This window comes from Meles meles, chromosome 16 (genome assembly GCF_922984935.1).
Source record: "Meles meles chromosome 16, mMelMel3.1 paternal haplotype, whole genome shotgun sequence".
Classification (NCBI taxonomy): domain Eukaryota; kingdom Metazoa; phylum Chordata; class Mammalia; order Carnivora; family Mustelidae; genus Meles; species Meles meles.
In genome coordinates, this window is record NC_060081.1 from 42,620,411 (window position 1) to 42,641,710 (window position 21,300).

General features: G+C 37.0%; 1 protein-coding gene across 1 annotated transcript in view; it reads right to left on the reverse strand.

The window, feature by feature from the left end:
- MACROD2 (mono-ADP ribosylhydrolase 2) overlaps positions 1-21,300 on the reverse strand; it is a 2,072,211-nt gene that overhangs the window by 774,665 nt on the left and 1,276,246 nt on the right. The window contains exon 6 of the mRNA XM_045980851.1: positions 18,097-18,218. Within this exon, the coding sequence (XP_045836807.1) occupies positions 18,097-18,218 (122 nt within the window). The remainder of the gene's footprint in view (positions 1-18,096; positions 18,219-21,300) is intronic.

A 21,300-nucleotide genomic window follows, 5' to 3' on the forward strand; every position in this document is an offset into this window, starting at 1 on the left:
TTTCATTTAGTGTTTCCTTTTTATCACAATAACAGTCAAAAACCCAGCTCAGAAATAAAATGTTATCATAGAAAGGGATGCTATATGTCCTAACTTTGAAATTGTGGATTACCTTGAAACTAATAGTTTACATGTTGTCCAACAGATGTTGAGCATCTGTATTTCTTTCAAAATTGAAAGAAATCCTGCCTTACCCCTGTACACTTGCTATGGGTGCCTTGGGCACCAAACTTACATACAGTTTGGGAAGCACAGGCTACGATAATCAGGCTTCCTTCTGAAAATTATGGGGAGCTCTTTAGGATCTCTAATTAAAGGGAAGGGAGGTATGCTGTGTTAAAGATCATTAACATGATCATTCAGGCAGGATGTGTAAAAACTTGAAAATAAAGGTTTAAAAAAACCCTAAAACTTCAAGGACACCAGCTCAGTGGTTTAACTGAGAAGTAATGGGGAATGGTAGCTGGGATGGAGTAGAGGGGATGGTATAGCAGAGGCTCCCAGCTATCTCCTTTCCCCTTGGCCCTCCCAGAGGTCCTCTGCAGATAACTTCCATCCATACTGATGGTCTCCTGAGTCTGCCTGAGGGTGATTTCTGACTGTAGGAGGTGCCCATCGTGAAAGGGACAAAGGGTAGCAGAATATGCCGCCCCAAAATAAATCTATAAGATTTCAGGACATGCCACCCCAAAATATGCCACTTTGGTATATTGATAATTTTGAGCTATAAACACTTAAAAAACAGCAAATACTGGGAAAGTCTTTCTCTGAATTCCTGTCTGCCTAAAGATAGATATCTAAAAGGAACCCAACTGTCATAGATTCCCCCTCCTTGGGGAATCTTAGTTTCATCACCTAGGGAGGATTGACGCTTATCATAGGAGAAAATACTAGAAGTTGACACCACATCCAGACAAACTTTGTCACAAGCTATCTCATATCTCCCACCTATTCTTCCAAGACCCATCCTTTTTCCTAAACATCATTTACTCTTCCTTAAGAGGCCTCTATCCATTCTCTCCCTCCTCTAGTAAGATGATACTTATGCCTGAATTCAAAGCCAATTCTTTGAGTTACTTATTTTTTTCCCCTGGGTCTCTCCCATGTATATGCAGGGCATACCTGTTAATAAAATTCTACTTGGTTTTTTATCTTGTTAATCTGTATTTTATTACAGGAGTCTCAAGCTAAGAACTCAGAGGGTAGAGGGAAAATTGTTTTTCCTCCTGTATGGGGGCAACCTCTAACAAGGAGTGTAGGGTTGGTAGAGAAATACCCCAGATTCCTTATTCCCTGGTGGAACAAAGTGGGTTCTACATGGTGTCTCAGAGATTCCATGGCTAGACTGTCTCAGGTTCCATTAGTAATTATCTCCTTCCTGTCACATCCATTATAGGTTTTCCTCTTTCCCATCTCATTTCCCAACTGCCTCATGGTCCTTCCTGAGAAAAATGAACTTCCCAATAAATGTCTTGAAACTATATACTTGTTTAGGGCCTGCTTTAGTGAGAAAACAGAAGGATATGAGATATTAAGGATATTAAGGAGGTCAAATGGGCTGCAACAGATGGCTCACTGGAAGGAGAGGAGTGAGATAGAGAAGTCCAGAATGACTCCTGGATTTCTAGCTGCACATCATGGTTCTGCCGGAGACATTCACAAAGGCAGTGGCTATAGGAATTCAAGCAGGTTACCCCTGTCACGCTAAGACTGAGGGCACTTTGGGGAACACAGTGGAATTTCCCAACAAGTATTTGGACATTTAGTTATGAAGATCAAAAAAAAGGTCTTAGCTAGATCTATCATTTGGGAATCAGGAACTTGTAGGTAGTAATTTAAGCCCCAACACTGCCAAAGTAGTAGGGTTTGATTGACATTGCTAAGGAAAGACATTTTGCTGTTCAAGAGGAGTAGAGGGTGAATGAAGGAAATCACAAGGGGCTTAAGCCAGAGAGGTGGCCACCAAGACTTATTAAGAAGGAACAATCAGGTAGGAAGGAATTCAAGAGTGGAGAATTATTCTGGAAGGCAAGAGAGACAGGAGTCCTAAAGGAATGGTCCTTGTGTCAAGTATTGCAGGGAGTTCAAGTTGGATGAGGGCAAAGAAGGATAGGGAGGACTGTGCCGTAATCATACCTGGAAAGATGCAGAGTGCAGCCCTGAGAAAAAACAGTTTGGGAGAGGACACACCATGGTGGCCTAGAAGCAGCAGGGGATGAACTGACCTCAACTCTGCCTCTGCCTGGCTTCCTGAGGTGAGTTTACATTCTTCATCTTTAAACAAGAAAGGGACAGCATTGTACGCCCTCAGAGGGTGGTGCTTGGAGTCCATTCAGTAGCCTATAGACTTTGCTTAGTGTTCCAAATAAAATATTGATTTCAGAAGAAGGAGAAGGAGGGGGAGGGCAGGGAAAGGAGGAGTAGGGGGAAGAGGCGGGAGAGGAGGAGGAGGAGAGGAAGAAGTGGAAGAAGAAAGGAAAGAAAAACTCTCAGCAAAGCTCATCTGGTCTCAGTTGAGCATTCACTGTAGGCAGGGCTCTGTGTCCAGGCGTCCAAAGAAATGGAGATGAACCAAATGCAGCTTCTGACTGTCGGGGTTGTGTAGTCCAGTCAGGGTTTTGCAGTTATAATGCAACTACTATTAACATGTAAAATAGTGGCAAGTCCCAACAAAAACTCTATTTCTCTATAGCTCTCCTGTGTCTTCTATTTTTTAAAATAATTTTTTGTACAGTTTATAACTTTTCTGTAAAGCTTTTCATAGCAAGTGTCCTGAGTGACAGCAGACCTCTATGTGACTTTTCCTGTGACTGGACATGAAGATAATTTTCATGCAAACCCTCTTTATCTAGTTACAAACACTGAGGCTTGTGTACTTCTCCATGCTTGGCATGGATTATTGAATATGATTTAGATTCTATGGAACTTTCCAGTTTTATTTCATTCTTACAATAATTCTCTGATATAGGAAGGGTAGGGTTTTTTAATTTTTTTATTGAGATATAATTCATATAACATAAAATTCACCATTTTAAAGTATGCAATTCAGTGTTTTTTTTTTTCATTAGCATTTTCACAGAGTTGTGCAGACATCATCATTATTTGACTCCAGAAAATTTTCCTCACCTCAAAAAGAAACTCTTTGCCCATTAGCCGTTAGCCCCCATTTTTCTCTCTTCTCCTACCCCCAACCTCTAGTTTACTTTCTGTTTGTATGGATTTACCTATTCTGGATATGTCACACAAATGGAATCACATGTGCCCTTTAGTGATTGGCTTCTTTCATATATAATGTTTTCAAGCTCCAGCCATGTAACAGCCAAGTTTTGGTATTTCATTCTCTTTATCGCTGAATAATATCCCACTGTATGGATGGACCATGTTTTGTTTATGCATTAATTAACTGATGGACATTTGGCTTGTTTTCTTTAGGTATAACTCTGTGTTTAACCTGTGAGGAACTGCCATCCAGTTTTCCATATTGGGTTTACTATTTTACATTCCCACTGCGATGTATGAGGGTTCCAATTTCTCCACATCCTTACCAACAGTTGTTCTTTTCCATTGATATCATTAAGGGCAGATTTTATTATCCCCATTTCACAGATGAAGAAAGGTGGGTTTACACAGTAATCAATCAGGTAAAAAGGCCAGAACTAAAATATTAGCTTTCCAATTCTTAGGTCAGCTTTCTTCCAGTGATCCCACAAAGTCATTCTGAAACCAGGTCAATGTCAAGGTGTTACAAAGTCACAGAACAATGCCCTGACAAAACTCAAGTATGATATAACTCAGGGAGGTGATGTGGATTTACAGAATACACATGTGTGTGTGCATAGTACACACATTCACATTCATATGGGTACACGCCAGTTATAATGCTACTGGCTTACAAATGTATTCCTTAGAATTCCAATTCTAGCTTTCCAATTCTAGCAATCCAAGCTTTCAAAGAAGTCAAATTTAAATTATAATAATATCTTTGACACTGAGAGAAGATGATTCGTTAGCATTAAAAACATATCTTTGAAGTTGATTTATGATGTGGTTCTAGCCTGTGATTCATTGTATCTGGATACTTCTATTCATACCGCCAAATCAGTTACTTTAGAAAGAAGCACAGTATTTTCTGGAGCTGAAGTATACAATTCTTTAAACTGCTTCTTAAATTGTCTTGAAGCATAATATCTTTAAATTTTCTTTATAATATAGGTCCTTAGAAAAATACATAGTTGAAACTTAGGGATTCATTTGATCATTATTTAAGCCAAATTTGTCAAAACTGGAAATGCTATCACACAGGTTGTATGACTAGAACAATAAAATTGGCAGTGCCTGGCCCCCAAATTAGCCATTGACATTTTTTTTTAATGGAATAATAGAAATACATTTTGAGAGCCATAAAAGCTTCCCCTCACTTGTCTTATGAAATTGATGGAATGTATTTTCTTGTTTAAAGCAATAGAAGGGTGTTGATGCAATATGTCAGAACCCTTACAGTGGATGAAAATTTCTAGCCCAGAAGAAATGAACTCCAGAAGAAGACAGCTAAGATTGAACCTTGAGAAAATGTCTCTCTCTCTCTATTTAAATGGAAACAGTATAATGTGAAATCTAAATGAAGGCATGGAATAAATATGGAGTTATCCATTTCATATACTTATTCTCCATGTTTCATATTAATACTATCATAGTGAATAGTTACTATCATAATGAATAATGAAGTCATATCTCTTAATTATTTACAGCAAGTCAATGATACCATACTTTGGTGATAATGTCACAGGTATACAATATTATGGAGAGTTCTACTGAGTGTGAATATGAAATAATTTTCCTAAGTAATAGCTTACAGTATTCAAATATGTGTGCAGGTAAACCAGTAGGCTAATTGGAAATATTGGCAAGCGTGTGCTTAATTTGTATCTATTGCCAGATACTTTCAATTTTAGGTAATGCAGAGAAAGAAATGTTTGCAGTTTGCCTTTACCACTGTTTAAAAGAAAGAAGGTTTCAAATTACCCATAATTTAAAAAACATGTCATACTAGGCTTGAGTTAATTAAAATTCTTTTTTTGTTGTTGTTGTTAGTTAAAATTCTTAATACCAAATGTATAATCAGATCCTGAGAGCTTTTTGACTTTTTAGCAGAGAAAATCTGTTGGAATTCCTGAAACTCCTTTCTCTAGGAATGTTATGCTTTTTTTGTCCAAAACCATAACTTCTGAGTGACACACATGAAGTGGTGAGAAGGGAAGGAAATGTCTGCCTATTCATCCATATAAGTCAGACTAGTCTGGGGATCAGTGAGGCATCAAACCAACAAGCACTCCATACCTCAAAGCCTTCCATACTTCAAGATCCAAATTAGGCAACTGAAAAACCTCCTTTGGTACCCCAGCTTTGCAGATATAAGACACATCACTTGCATATAAAATCACCAGATCATGCTTTTGTGTTGCTATTAAATGAGTGGTAATAAGATCATTTTAAGCTATATACATCTTTTTTTCTAATGTTTACATTATGAACAAGATAAACAACAGACATTAACCAATATAAAATAGACAAGGTAAGACTTGCTCCAAAGAATAAATACAGTGTAATATTGGAGGGGAGCTAGCCTTCCTCCCGCCTTGACCTTGACCCACAAATACTCATGAATACACATGATTAGAGTAGTGGCAATTGTAGTCAATCAGATAAGCAAGATTTTGTAAAACTGGAAGCAGAAAGAGTTGACAGAGTAGTTAGTCTTCCCTGAAAGGCATAAGCGAGAGATCTTAGTTTATGCAAACTTAAGTGCAGAGCCATTCCTCTGCCCTTTGCAAGAGAAAGTTAAATTCAAATTCGGCTCCCACTTTTGCATGCATTTTGCAGCACCGTGTGAAGCTCTTGTACATTAGACTGTGAGGTATGCAGAGTCATGCTCATTTTTAAGTAACGTAACTGATGTAAAAGCCGTTGTAATTTCTATAAGGTTTGAGGAGCCTTTTCTGAAAGTCTGGGGCATTCTTGCTAATTCTCCCCAGCCTGCACCGTTAGTTCTGAATCAGTCAATGGACGAGAAGCATGTGTGGAAAATAAAACAAAAACAAAAACAAAAAAACCTGTATATTTGCTTATTAGTTTGTGTGAAATCATTTGCTTTTTGATATTTCAATTTAAAGAGAAAAAATAGTTATCATTGGGGGAAAATCAGAGTACTATTGGGCTTTCCTGCATTTTTTCACTGTTCAGTATTGCTATTTTATTTTGAATTATTTTTACTAGGTTTAGAATCTCTGAAGGCTCTTTGAGACTTTGTTTCTAAAATGGAAGCACTTGAAAAATTTTTAAATAATTTTAGAAATTGTTTCTATGGTTCTTTGCTATCTTTACAGGGCTGGTCACATAATAATCCTTCTTTATGGATACGTGTTGACTGAGAGTTCTATTATTACCATTTCACAGAACTGCCATTTGCTGAATCCATACTCACCTCTATTATTTTATTAGATTTTCAAAGATTCAGGAATCACAGAAATAAGGTACCAGACAATGATATTTGAGATACTTTCCCAGGGATATAATAATAATAAATCCACAGCATCTAGAAATGTTGTCAAACTATTTAATAACAATAGTACTAACACCACTACTCATTATAATGAAAATTACTACAAGTAAAATGTAAGCTTCACAAGCTCCAATATAGTCTAAGGACTTGGAACAGTGACTAGACCATCGCAGTAGTGCTCAATTTGTACTTCCTGGACAAATGACTACCAGTGAAACTGTCCATGAAATCTCCTAAGGACTTCATAAACATGATCAAATTTTAGCCTCATGAAAATGTTGGATGGACCTCCATTATTATTTATTATTGTCTATTACATTTTTATTTCTATTTATTTTTCTGTTATATTTTTAAATATTTGAGTGGCAGCAAGGAAATTTCCCAAACAATGGGTTCAGAAGAGGTGGAAATATTCCACTAATGTTATTCAACTCCTAGGGACAAAGCTCTGGGTGGTTCATGCACTGCTGTACTTGGGCCATAATTATAACTGGAATACTATATTCTTTCCATGCGACACCTGCCAAGCAAATATTTCACCTTCTACACATTTCAGGAGTGTGCAAGTGTTCAAAACAAAGATGGCTAGGCTATGGCTTAGACTCAATCTGTAACACATTTTTCATGAAAAAAAAAAATCTTTCTAATTCAACTGAATAGTGCATAAACAAGTCTAGAGAACGTTCTTGATACCGACAGGTTTCTTTTTATTTTAAAAGTGGTATTGGTTTATTAGTTTTGCTCTTTTAGTCTCTCAGTTTAATAGCTTAAGAGTACCTTGGATTCTATACATTGACATAGCTCTTCTGAAAAACATATCTGAACATTTGCAGAAAGAAATACACAGTTTAAAGCCGCTGCTGTGGCTCTAGACTATTAACCCTCTAGATATATGCCACAATTGCCCTGTTGTTCAAATCTAATGGTAGGCTCGGGACTCTGTGGTCCGTGTTTTGAATTGACTATTTTCCTCATGATACTGTGATCTAATAACTGCGGCTCAGGTCAGGGAAAAATAAAACACTCAGGATGAACGTTTGCATTGCAAATCTGTTTATGGTTCCTATACAAATTTCACTGTAATATACTTTCTTTGACAGTGTGCTAAGCCAGTATTTCCTCTGAAAGACACTGTTGTAGAAACAGTAATGATTTTCCTGGGAATGTTCCTTAGCCTGATGCAAAGAACTGAAAATAATTAAGGACCAAATCTGGCTAAATTGAGCTGGTTTTTTTTTTGTTTGTTTGTTTTTTTGTTTGTTTTAAAAAGATTTTATTTATTTATTTGACAGATAGAGATCACAAGTAGGGAGAGAGGCAGGCAGAGAGAGAGAGAGGAGGAAGCAGGCTCCCTGGCAAGCAGAGAGCCCGATGTGGGGCTTGATCCCAAGACCCTGGGATCATGACCTGAGCGAAAGGCAGAGGCTTTAACCCACTGAGCCACCCAGGCGCCCCAAATTGAGCTGTTTTATACTTTCATTTTAAATATATGTTCCTTGGTCTTTGCTAGTAGATTTACATCTGCAGAATGCAAAAGTGACTAAAAAATAATTCTTTCAAACTATAAAAGATGAAGCAAAAAGTTTCAGATAACCTTTCAGAAAGAATTGATCGTAGACATATTGCAAGCTTTTTAAAAAAATATTTTATTTGTTTCTTTGACAGAGAGAGAGAGAACACATTCATGAGCAGGGGGAGGGGCAGGGGAGAGGGAGAGGGGCAAGCAGACTCCAGGATGGGCTGACCCTGGGCCCTGAGATCATGCCTGAGTTTAAATCAAGAGCTGGATGCTTAACCAACTGAGCCACCCAGGCGCCCCTGAAAGACTTTTGAAGAAAACAGAAGATAATGCATTTCCCAAAATGTTAAAAGAAGACGTAACTTGGCAGAACCCTTATATTGGGGGAAAAAAAAATAAAACTTAACTACCTAATCCGATTGTTTACCCTCAATATGTACTGTATCTTCTAATTGATGTATGATTTTACATATATCCAACCTTGGGCAGCCAACTTTTCTGCTGTTTGTGTGATGAATCAAAATTTAGTGTCATGAGATGATGAGGAAAAAAATTCAACCAAGCTGACAAAATATTGTGATACTATTTCTCTACTACCTAAGAATTAATTTCACTTCAATAACTCTGTTCATTCCATAGGTTACAATACTAGTCACGTTAATTACCATCCTCGCAACCTGTACATCACACTATACTTGAAGAAGCAGAGTATTTGGATGCTGAGTTCAAGAATAAAAATCTCTGGGCAACGTGTGTTTAGCACATTGCCCTACTGGAAACTCAGTTTAACAACCCAACGGTTCGCAATTCAATCAGACCCAACATTCTCCTTTTACAACAACTGTTTTGAAAAGCCCTCTTGAGTATGCTGACATGACATCTATAAATAGGACTACTCAGCTATATTCATGAAGCAGAAGGTGTCAGTGACCCACCCACATCCTCCCAGAACTCAGTGTTCCAGTAGCTGCCCACCTCCAGCAAATCCCCTTATGGGATTCTGCCTCAGGATAGTCTCTCAGCCTGGCCAAGGAGCAGACAAGAAAGTCTGGGGAGTTAATCCCCAGGAACAGTCCACAGCTACCCACAAGTGGAAGTCAAAGATAAATGGCCCAGGTCCCCTCATTCTCCAGATGGGACAAATCCGAGGCAGGTCTTATATACTTTCCCAGAGCTCCCCAGCAGGAGTGAGCCTCTGCCACCCACAGTGGTAGCTTGCTTATAACCTGACTCGAGGCTGCCTTCTCTTCCCTTTCTTAATTCCCCATTCCTCTGTCAGTGCTTCCTGTCCTAGCCTCCTAAAGAAAGTACTTGTACACAAATCCTTGTTTCAGGATCTGTTTCGGGGGAACCCAAATCAAGACGATACATCATTTTTTTTTTTAAATCAATATAATGCCATAGGGGGTAATATGAAAGAGATATAAAAGGAAAGTGACAAAGTCAAGTTCTGTTTTCAACATGTAAATAGTCAGGCATGACTACATATTGCCTAGTGTCACATACAATGAATTGAGCAGCACGAAATGACCTGGCCAGAGAGGTGCTTTCTCACATGGAATTACCATGAAGAAAACATGTGCCAATGCAGACTCACACAGGTGTGCTGTGTTGCCAACTACCCTAAGTGGTGTGGCCAACAATGGCATGATTGGCAAAATGCAGAGCACACTAAGCACAAGCTTCCCTTAATGTTCATGGTGGTTCACTAATACTGAAAGCAAAAGTTCTGTTTTTAATGTATGCTATTGTTTATAAGTAGGTTTTATTTGTATGACTGTCAAGCAGAACATTGAAACATTGTACAGGATAAGGGGCAGTTTCTCAGCATATGCCTGGTCAGCCCACATGTCTTAGCATCTCTGGCCCTGTCCACAAAATGCCAGTCACACCCCCCCCCCCCACCCAATGGATTGCATTGTCCCAAACCATCCTCAGAAAGAAAGGGAAGAAGGAAGGAAGGAAGAAAAATTAAAACCGCAGGGGAAAGGGAAAAAGCATGGGATTTAGACTTTCACAATTTAAATTCCACCCCCACTTTTTGTTAGAAGTAAGACCTTAAGCAATTTACTTATGGTCCTTCTGGCTCACATTCCTCCTCTGGAAAAAAACACACTCTAACTCAGATAGTTCAGAGACTAAATGATTAAAACACAATGTCTGGCACCAAGTGATGGTTCAAAAATATTAACTATTTTTATTACTCTATTTCCTGGCTAAATGATCTAATTTTAGTCATCTCTCCAACCAGGAGGCATGAATTGTGCAGTATATGAAAATATGGGTTTAGGTGTATAGTTATAAGTTTTCCAGGAATGGCTTATGAATTTATCATCTTTCCATGCTCTCCCTCCTTCTTGTCTCTGCTATCCGCCCTTGGTCACTTGTTATTGCCAGTAATAATGACCTGATGAGAGTATTATTCGAGATTTTGTACCCCTAATGTCCAGTTAGGATATCTTATAAAAGGTGAGCACAGGGAAGATAGAGGGAAAAAAAAGTCCTGATTTAGTCTTTTTCCCCCTCTTCGGTTTAATCAAAGAAACATAGCTAGCTGGACAATTTGAATAACAAATGAGATCATGTATAGGAACACACTGTTGAAAACTATAAAGCGAAGTGCAAATGTAAAAATGCTTCCATTCTTGTTATTTATTAATAGTATCATCAGTTACACAGCTGTTAGAATCCCAGCTAGGAAAGACACAGAGACTTAGCATTATCCTTCATAAATGAGATAGCTGAGAACCAAGACTAGATGTTGTCTAAAAAGAGAAGAGGGAAGAAGATCACGCCCGTGGCTCTGTGGAAGAGGGTGTTTTGAGATGAAGAGCTGGCTGGGAAATGGTGGTACCAAGTTAGGCAGGGGAGCAGAGGTAACAAATTAAAGGGTCATCTTTTTAAAGCTGCAGAAGTCTTCCTGAAGAAGGGACTGCATTGATTGATGTGGCTTGTAATGGAAACTCAGATAATGAAATAAAACTGGCATTTAAGAATTTCAGGCTGAGAACTCATTGCCATGGCAACTCTCTCAGAAGGGAACTTGGATAAGAAAATAAGGTTTACTTGACTATGCCTTAAAATGAAAACCTACACTGCAGTGAAATAATTAAATACAGAATTCCAAATTTGCTTATTGCTGCAATGCTTAGAGGAAGCAGTGAAGTTGCAGGTCTGTTGTCTTTTCCATTGTAAGTCTTAAAATCTATGACTCATGGAGGAAAAACCATCTAGTTTTGAGGGATCTCTATTGATTTAGGTGTTTCCTACCAGCAAAGATTTAATTTTTTTTTTTTTTTTACATTCCATACATCATCTAGCATGCTTCTCAACTAGAAATCACAGAGGTATATACTATGAAAACAAGCACCCAACTTTTAGTTGTTCATAATCACATAAAACTACCAAATTCATATATCACTTTTTAGCTACACGTCACGGGAAAATCATTTTTAACCTAAATAAAATCTGGTTTATATTCACATTCTGATCGTTTTTATATTAACATCTATTTTCTTATTACATGTTCTTCCTCAAAGAACATCAAACTGGGTACAGTATATTTTGTCAGTTACAAGGGGTTTTCCTGAATATCCAGTATCACTGACAGATATAAATCTTTTCCTTTTAACTGATACTGAGGGCAGAAATCACTTGATCCTTTTTGAATGGCTTGGATTAGGTTTCTAAAAGTAAAACTGATGGTAGAATTTGCCATTGAGGAAATTTAAGATCATATTGCAGAAAAGAAATAGAGGGCAAGACAAACTTACAAAAATCCTTATAAAATATTTCTATACTCACTTAAAAGCAACAAAAACAGTATGACATATAAGATAATATCTATGCTATTATAGTGCCTCTACATCAATATTATTCGTAACAGTCCCTGTGCAAAAGGAATCTTTCCTCACTGCCTTCACCCCTACACTCACCTCTAAGATTTAACCAAGATATTCACCAATACAAATATTTTCCTTTATATGATTTAGGTAATATACATTCAAAAGAATATCCAGTATATGTGAATTCCCACAATACCTGTTTAATTTTCTCAGGACACAGCATTGTGCCAGACATTAAAATAATGCAGTTGTTCAATTTCACCAACCTGACTTTGAAGCCACATGTGTTAGAATACTGTGTTTCTAAGACCTGGGTTTTGACACCTACCTGGTTTTGACACCTACCTTTATCCTTCCCAAGGTTTTGCTGAGAAAATCTACACTCTCTTGACTTTTCTTTCAACTTTTTCCCCCTGTTCCTATTCTAATTATCCTCTCCAGGTTGCCTAGATTTTTTTGCCTATCCTGGAATCAACATTCTCAAGGTTGCAGAGAATGTATATACAAGTAAATCTGCATATATTTGAATCTTGCCCAAGGGAAATTTGTGGTTGGAGGAAAACAAGTGAATTATATTTGAAGTAGGTTGGAAGAAATAAGGTACATGCACAAACGAGGTCTAGGAAGCATGGAAGATGGGTCAGATTTTTCATTTGAAACCCTTTATGATAAGACTTGGAAGAAGAATCATGACTGAAATCATAAATTTAAATACTCATCAGTATTAATAAAGCTGTGCTAATTAATAATTCATAGGAGAGATGTGCCACTGTAAAATGAACCATTGGATTTATTGATTACTTTTATCCTTTTACAACCTAAAGCAAACATGTAGATATATACTGAAAAGAAGCCACCAAGAAGAATAGACAGAGGAGAGAAATGTAAGGAAATATTCTCTCTTAAATTAATAAAAGAGTATTATTTTTTTCATAGTGAAAAATTTTGTCTATAACACCTCCAAAAGCAAATAACTACCTTATTTCTCGATAATCACATGTAACTTTTCCCCTCCTCTGTATTTAAAGGGTATCTCTTTTTAGCAAAAAACTGAAGGTAAGTGAAATTTATTTGTATCCCACTGTGTTTTTTGTTTCTCCCAAACTTCCTCCAAACCTCCTTCCAATTCCCCTCCTCCCCTAGGCTGAGGCCCTGAGCACTTTTATCATCCTCTAATTTATCCTGCCAAAGTGAAAAGTAATTTGATGAACTTCTTCATGTTAAGGTATCAGGAAATTAATTATCTACAGATCTCGGGAGTATTTTCATTTTAAAGGAAAATTGCAGAGAAAAGACAATGCCTGGCCATCATAAATTACTCATTAATTATGGAACTCCAGACATCTGTGGGAAGATATGTAAAAGTGATGAGAATGAGAGAATGCTCTCAAATCATACAATGGATATGATGATCTTGTCTCTTTATTTGTCTGGATGGGCAGAAGATTGAGACAAATTATGTATTTGAAGACAACCATTATATCTTCGGGGATTTAGGAGATGCTTAAAAATGTCTCAGTAAGGGGCACCTGGGTGGCTCAGTAGGTTAAGCATCTGACTTGATTTCAGCTCAGGTTCTGATATCAGGGTTGTGTGACTAAGCCCTGTGTCATGCTCCACACAGGGCATGGAGTCTGCTTAAGATTCTCTCTCTTTCCCCCTCTCTCTGCTCATTCCCCTCCCAAAGAAAAGTCTTGGCACACGATAAGTCTTATTAATTTTTTTTAAGTAAATAAATGATTATACTCTTTGTTTTACCTCCAGTAAATTTTTAAAGAAATTCTTTGGAGATACAAGAATAAAGCAGAAATCTCAGAAATCTCTGATACCTATGTTGTGACCTCCAAGTCTTTGCTTTAACTTTGGCAGAAAAGTGGTGCCTGGTAAATATTTCTTTTATTCAGGAATATTTCCCTAACCCCCTGCAGGTAGGCAGGGTTATTGAATATTTTGACCAATGAAATGGGAGCAGAAATGGTGTCTGTTGCTTCTAAGCTGAGACAGTAAAAAGTTCATGCATGAGTTTGCAATGTCTCTGTTCTAAGGCTGAGCAGGCTGTCAGTTCAAAAGAGCACAACTATGAGATGACGGAATGTCCATAGCCAAGGTCTCTGAATGTAAGCTGCTGAGATCTTGAGGTTGTCTGTAGTTGTAGCGCAGCCTAGCTGGTCCAGATCATTACAGTATTTAACCATATTGCTTTATGGTTACTTTGTTACATATCTACTATACCACTTTAACTAGTTAATCCTTACTCATTTTTGTAGCTCTGTTGTAAAATGACACATAGTAGGAGAAACCATAATGATATAACTTTTGAAAAATTAAAGATTAGACTATAAATTTAAGATAGTTAAGTGTGGTGACAGACTGGTATAATTTAATTTAATTCAATGCAATTACTGAGCAATAAAATTCTGTGGTATGCTCTGCACTGTCAATACAAATATGAGTTGGTAATATTAACAATTACATTATTAATGATTATAAATAAGATGATATTAATAGTTATAAACATTAATAGTGGTTTTAATTGTCAAATAAATAAAATATTATGAGATAATAGAAAATATGTATTAGTCTCTGTCCCCAGTTCTTGACACAGAGCTCCCCAAACTCTTGTAATTCTCTAAGTAATAAGAACCATAGACACATCTTTTGCTCTAATATAATACTTGTCTTTGACTCCATCTCTGATACAGATCTTCTAAAGCTCTTATAAATTCCTAAGTGATAGGAGCACTTGGGGTATCTTTTATTCTAATGAAGTAACTCTTGGTGGGCTCCTGGATTATTCCTAGAGGGGGGCTCTTCACTAGAAAGACCAAGCAAGGATTAGAAGCTTGAAACTTTCAACCTTGCCCCTCATCCCCCAGAGAGGGGAAAGGGGCTAGAAATGGGAGTTGATGACTGACCATGCCTACCTGAGGAAGCCTCCATAAAATTCCAGTAGTACAGGTTCAGAGAGCTTCCAGGTTGCCAAACCCAACCACCCCAGAAGAGTAAAGGAAGCCCCCAACTCCATTGGGACAGAAGCTCCTGTGGTCGGGATCCTCCTAGACCTTGCCCTATGTACTTCTTCATCTAAATGTTCATTTATACCCTTTATCATATCCTTTAATAAACTGGTAAATGTAAGTGTATCACTGAGTTCTGTGAGCCTCCCTAGCAAATTAATTGAACCCAAGGAGGAGGTTGTTGGGACCTTAGATCTATAGCTGGTTGGTTCAGAAACATAGGTGATAACCCAAGGTTGCTACTGGCATCTGAAGGGTTTAGGTGTAGGAGTTTGGGGAATAGGTAACCTTATGGAACTGAGCCCTTAACCTAGGGGATCTGACACTATCTTCAAGTAGATAGTGTCAGAATTACATTAAATTGTAGGATACCCAGCTGGTGTCCCAGAGAATTGCAAGGTATGAGGAGAAACCTCCACATATTTGGTGACCAGAGTGAAGTGTTTTTTTGTGAACAGCAAAGGAGACTTCACAAAGAATAAATGCACAATGAGGAAGAACAAGGTTTTTCCCTACACAGGAGAGGGAAAAAAATGAGTTTTTCTTTAACAAATGTACTAACTGAATACTTGATAATAATTTATTTCTGGCTGAACAACACCAAGAGATGACATGATAAATGTCTAGAGGTCTGGTTTTCAGAATAGATGTCAAAGCAAGAATGATCTCAATCTCCTAGATTTGCCAAATCCTAAAATGTGAAAATTATTTACTTTATATTATACTTGAGGCAATATTGCCAAAGAGTTTTATAGAGAATTACATTTTTCCAAATATCTTACATCCATTATTTCAACTGACCCCCATAACAGCCTCTTGAATTAGATAGATCAGAGATAACACTAATAATTTACTTATTCTTTGTAGGTGGAAACTGAGGCTACAGAATATTGACATGGCTTATCAATAGTCATACGTGACAACTGGTAAAGCAAATACTAAGCAGCTCTGGTAAAAGGGTTTAGAGAAATTTTCTGTGACAGGTATATACATGAGCTCAAGTTAAGTTTATTTTCCACCTTAATAGCCAGGCTTTTTATATCAACCCTCTCTCTCCCATCTATAGTAATAAGTACACAAAGTATAAGCCGATACATTAAAACATATATCCAATTGTAATCAGTTTCTAAGAATTTTCCATTTTCTGCACATAATGAGGCTTTGATTTTATCAGTATTGTAATTTTTTTTAACATTGGTCAAGAACATGATATTCCATATAAAATAGAAAGCCCACTTCCTTCTTTAATAAAGGAAGGAAGGGAGGGAGGAAGAAAGGAAGGAAAGTAGGGAGGGTGGAGGGAGAAAAGGAGGAAGGAAGGGAGGGAGGGAGGAAAGAAGAGAGTGTGGAGGGAGAGAGAGAGGAAGGGAAGGTGGGAAGGTAGGTGGGAGGAAGGAAAAAAGGAAGGAAAGAAGGGAGGAAGGAAGGAAAATAGATTTTTTGTGTGTGAATAAGAGACAAGGCATTTGACAGAAAAATCCATTCAACTGGACATCTTGCTTCATGTTTTGCAAATATTTTCCACCACCATTTTTATTTTTATTAATATTGAAATGATTTTGGTTTAGCATCATCGGCTAACTTAGCACCAAGTAAGATGTAATTAAACCCTCAAAATCATCATCCAAGGTATTTAGATAGACCTAATCCCAATCCCAGGATGATTAGAGCATTGCTTTAGTCCATTTGTAGGTCATCTGCCAAAAGTCAATTGAACTTAGTCCATAATTCTCCCACTCCTTACCTAATGGTAGCAAGTAGCATAATAGCAGATATGATTGTTTTAAGATCATCATCATTAGAGACATTTTTTTTCCTATTAAAAGAATGGGTGCTGTTTTTATACTATTTCTAGTGGGCTAGCATCTTCTTTCTTTCTTTTGGCTTTAGAAAAGGAATCATTAGCTATGCCAGCGAATTCATTAGCCAATTCTTTTCAGGTCTCAAGGTCTATATAGAGAAGCTAGAAACTTCTACACATATCCATTTTTCCAAGCACTTCCGTCCCTTGCCTTTATAATCAATACACCATATTGGTAAAATTTTAATTATTCCTAAATGTGCACACCTGTGTTGATTTTCCTTATTTTGCTGTAAAAAACAAAATCAGCCCACTAAGTTTAATAGTTTCTTTTGCTCCATTCTCTTTGAACTCAAGTTTTCTCCTCTAAGACAGAGGGATCTTACTTATTGATTCATTTTTAAAGGAAAAAAAATTAAAAACCAAAGAGTGAAATAAAATCTTATGTTTTGTTAATAATTAAGCAAAGATTTAAAAGACTGTATAATCAGCTTGCAAAAAGGTGTTATTTTAAGCAAACTCACCAATGTACATTGAAAAAGGCATTTCAAAATTATAATCATGCATGAAAAGTCCAGCAACCAACTAGGGTTATCTAGATGTGTCTGACTCTCAGTGCTCCTTCATGCAAATAATAAAACCTCTGCTTTTGTGACCTCCTAAGTAATGTGGATCCATTCATCCTGCTAAGAAGTCAAGGGTTAAACTATCTTCCTGCCCCACAGTTTCCACCAAGGTTATAATCTATGTGAAAAGATCCCGGGATTCTGCCCAAATTAACTTACTTTTGGGTATTTACACTCTCATTTTTCTCATACTTTTGTTTTCCTGGTGTAATTGAGATGTAATAAACGTAGGACATGTTGCAAAAGAAAAGCAGGTGAATAAATATTCCCAAATCCAGCTCAAAGAGACTTCCTTTCATCCCAGCCAACTGGTAAGGAAATAGATTAGATCCACATTTTTGAACTCTCTCAGTCTAAATTGATAAAATTTAGAAGGGATGTGGCATACCCAGCTACAGACCCAAATAGGCATCAACTTTTAAATTAAAATGTCCACATGCACCCTTTCTCCAAAAGGTAACGGCACTATGGATGGAAGAAAGTAGATGAGATGGCTCCAGTTGTATGGTTCTACAGCTCTAACTCCCCAAACATCACACACAATTAAGCAAATATTTAGGGCACACAAAAGAGTGGAGTTACGATAGCCAGTAGCACATCACTTACTGAGAACCTCAACCTTAGTTTTCTGAATTTCAGAAACGGTTTCTTACTGCATTTTGGATGATATTATTTTCCCAGATACAAAGGCTGAAAAGAATAAGAAATAAGAAACAGAAAAGAACTTACAACTGATCGGATGTTATTTTCTTTCATCAGCTTCAGAGATGATTTATAGCAATTTGCAAGGTCTTCCTTGTGGGAACCATTAATATGACCTCTGGCGATTGGTCCTACAGTATGGATGACATCTGCACATGCAAAAGGAAGGAGAAATGGCATAAGCAAGGTATTTTTCACTTTTCACATAATTGGTGCTTTATTTATTGTAGATATTTGTGCTGGAGCCTGGAGATGAGCAAGCTAAGAATTACTGATGATGCAAATGCTTCTCTGGTAGAGTTTTTATATAGCACAGCCTCTTAAAGTAGGCAGTTGCCCAGGAAGGTGATAATTGTGAAAGGGCATCCCCTACCAGTAAATTATTTCATTATTATTGGTCAGATCCTAGTGAGACAGATTATAATACAAGATGTGAATAATTGGCACCCTGGCAAAAGACAAACCCTTGGTGAGAAATAAACTGAGAAATAATTGCCTGCAAAATGAGCATTCTCAATTGACATGGGAAAGAAGAACGAATGCTTCACATCACTTTACTTATAAATAAGACAATAGTTCCAGGCATTATACACAATAAAAAGGGGGCTAATTTCTGAGAATGTGCCAAGATAATTTGTAACTATCAGTAATAACCCTAAAAGGAATAACTTTAAAACATCTCTACCAATTTAAAGTGCCACTGACCAATCCTCAAATATATGAGGTATGCTAGGCATAATAGTCCCTAATAGTTACCTAGCTTCTATTGTTTACTATATTAAAACTTTCAAAAAGCAATCTATACTTTCAACCTCTATATTTAAAACACAGAATTAGATTTTTTTTTTTTTTGGAATATAAAACCAGTCACTGTATTTTTTTAATACCTTCACACACATAAATTTTTTCACTTAGGAACGTAATGAAATAGAACTGTCTCAGTTTTAAAGTCTGTAAGAATCATAAGAGAGAACTCAAATTATAAACCAAATTATTTGAATGTCTTATAACATCTGTTTTCCAGTCTTAGCTGTTAATCTGGATTATTTGCCCATCTCATTGATGTAGGTAACAACAACTAATCATGTTTGATCAGAAGGACAAATTTGGTCTAATATTACTGGACTATTATAATAAATTGAAATCATTAGCTTTGCCCAATCAGTACCACTTCATTTCAACAACAATGACAAGATAAGAACACATCACATTATGGAATAGTCTTAAATTGCATAGGAAATTTAAATGGCAGAAAAAAAGTCACTAAGGGTAAAATCTTTGTTGTTTGCCTACTAAATACTCAGACTACTAAATACTCAAAATACTGAGGGTATTATCTGATGTTTGAGAAATCCTCAAAATGTTGATTAAAACCCTTGTCAGATAATATTAAAGATGATATCTTGTGATCCAAATAGGCAGAAACATCACCAGCGAGTTCATGCAGATGTTCTTGCACAGGCCAATGTTGCCTTAAAGTGAGAACCCCAATAACATAGGAGAGGACAAAGGGAGATTAGGTTATGTCTAGCAAAAACAAAACAAAACAAAAACCCAGCACACAGTGATATCATTTTTTTAGTAACAGAGTAACACATAAGAGCTCTTATCTATTGAAGCAATGCAAGTTCTCTACCAGATGTAGTGAATTTTTATTTGAATATTTCACATTAGCTTCCATTTTGAAGCAAATGCTAGAATACGTGAAGAAGGAAGGTTGTGCATGGCTTTACTTCATTTTCCCCTTCATGACTACCTGTTTGCACCCAGCTACACTATTCTAAATCCCCCAATGAATCCAAAGGGAGAGAAGCTGTAGACTAACAACACAGGATTCTAGAGAACAATATTCCCCAAAAGTGGGTATGATAAGCTGCGGGTTTAATGGTCAATTATATTTGGGAATCACTGGGTGAAATTAAATCAAAACAGCTACCTAAATGTAGGACTTCAGGACATTCAGTATGCAACAATGGATTATGAATCTCAACCAGAGAGGATACAGAATGGAATACATTTGACTGTTAAAAACTATGTTTTACAGAGTACTTCAAGGGACTAAATTTCTACAAATTTACCTTTGGGAAATGTTATGCCAGGACAACTCCAGTACCCTCACTGCCATTGTTAAAGGACAAATCCATGGGTTTTATTTTGTTTTCTTTCCTTGTTCCCAAATGCCTCGGTACCTCAAATACTTAATACATAAAGAAGCAACAAGGTATGACCTTGAATTCCTTAATATGGATGGAGAAGGTCAAGAATAAGTGCCTCTTATCTGGGGTCATACAGACGTGTCTACTTGAGCCAAGTAAAAACAGGGCTTAGGGGCATTAATGGGAAGAGGAAAGAGAGAGTTCATAAAAGGAGAAAATAGTGACATTTAAAAAATCCTTTCTCTTTGCTTTTCCCTGTAGACATCATTGTCCACATAACTTAAATGGGATTTATGAAAAGCTATTCCTTACATTTCTTCAGTTCTCCATTTAATTTAAAAGTCTGAGGACAAACAGCCAATCAATGAGCCTTCTCCTCAACATCAAAATATTGATCCCTGTATTTTATGCTCTATATTAAACTTACAACATCCAAGATCAAGTGTTATTATCGACCAACACAATGACCTCTCAGATCCACAAAGCTGAAGGTGAATCAATGTGAGGCCCAAAAGTAAATTTCCTTCATTATTTTAATTGTTCATAGCACTTAGGAGTGATTCTTCCACACTGACAAGTTCCTCTTTTCCCACTATAAAACGCATTCAGGAGGTCTGCCTTCCAATTCCAGCTCCAGCCCTGACTTGCCAAGTGCTCCAGATGAAGCCACCCTTTCGCTGGCCCCTGTCTTGGTTTCCTTATCAGCAAAACAAATCAACTGCTTAGATGATCTCTGTGATTTATTCTGCGATGTGTGGCCTCATTAACATTTACCTTTGTATCAAGGACAGATGGAGAACAAAATGATGCCTGGGCAGTTACAAGAGACCTTAAACAAGTGGCTTGCAAGTTTTGTGAGTATTAAGGATCTTTATTCTCATATCAAAAATATCACAGACTACCCTTTCACAATACTAGTTTCAAAATCCATTGATGGAGAACAAGTTTGAGACAAACAGCTGTTACAACATCAATGAGGCTTTGCATTAATTTACATTGTGTTGATCACAATAGCATCTTGATAGTAGATACATATGTTTGAGATAAATGCATTCAATCCATAGATAATGCTTTC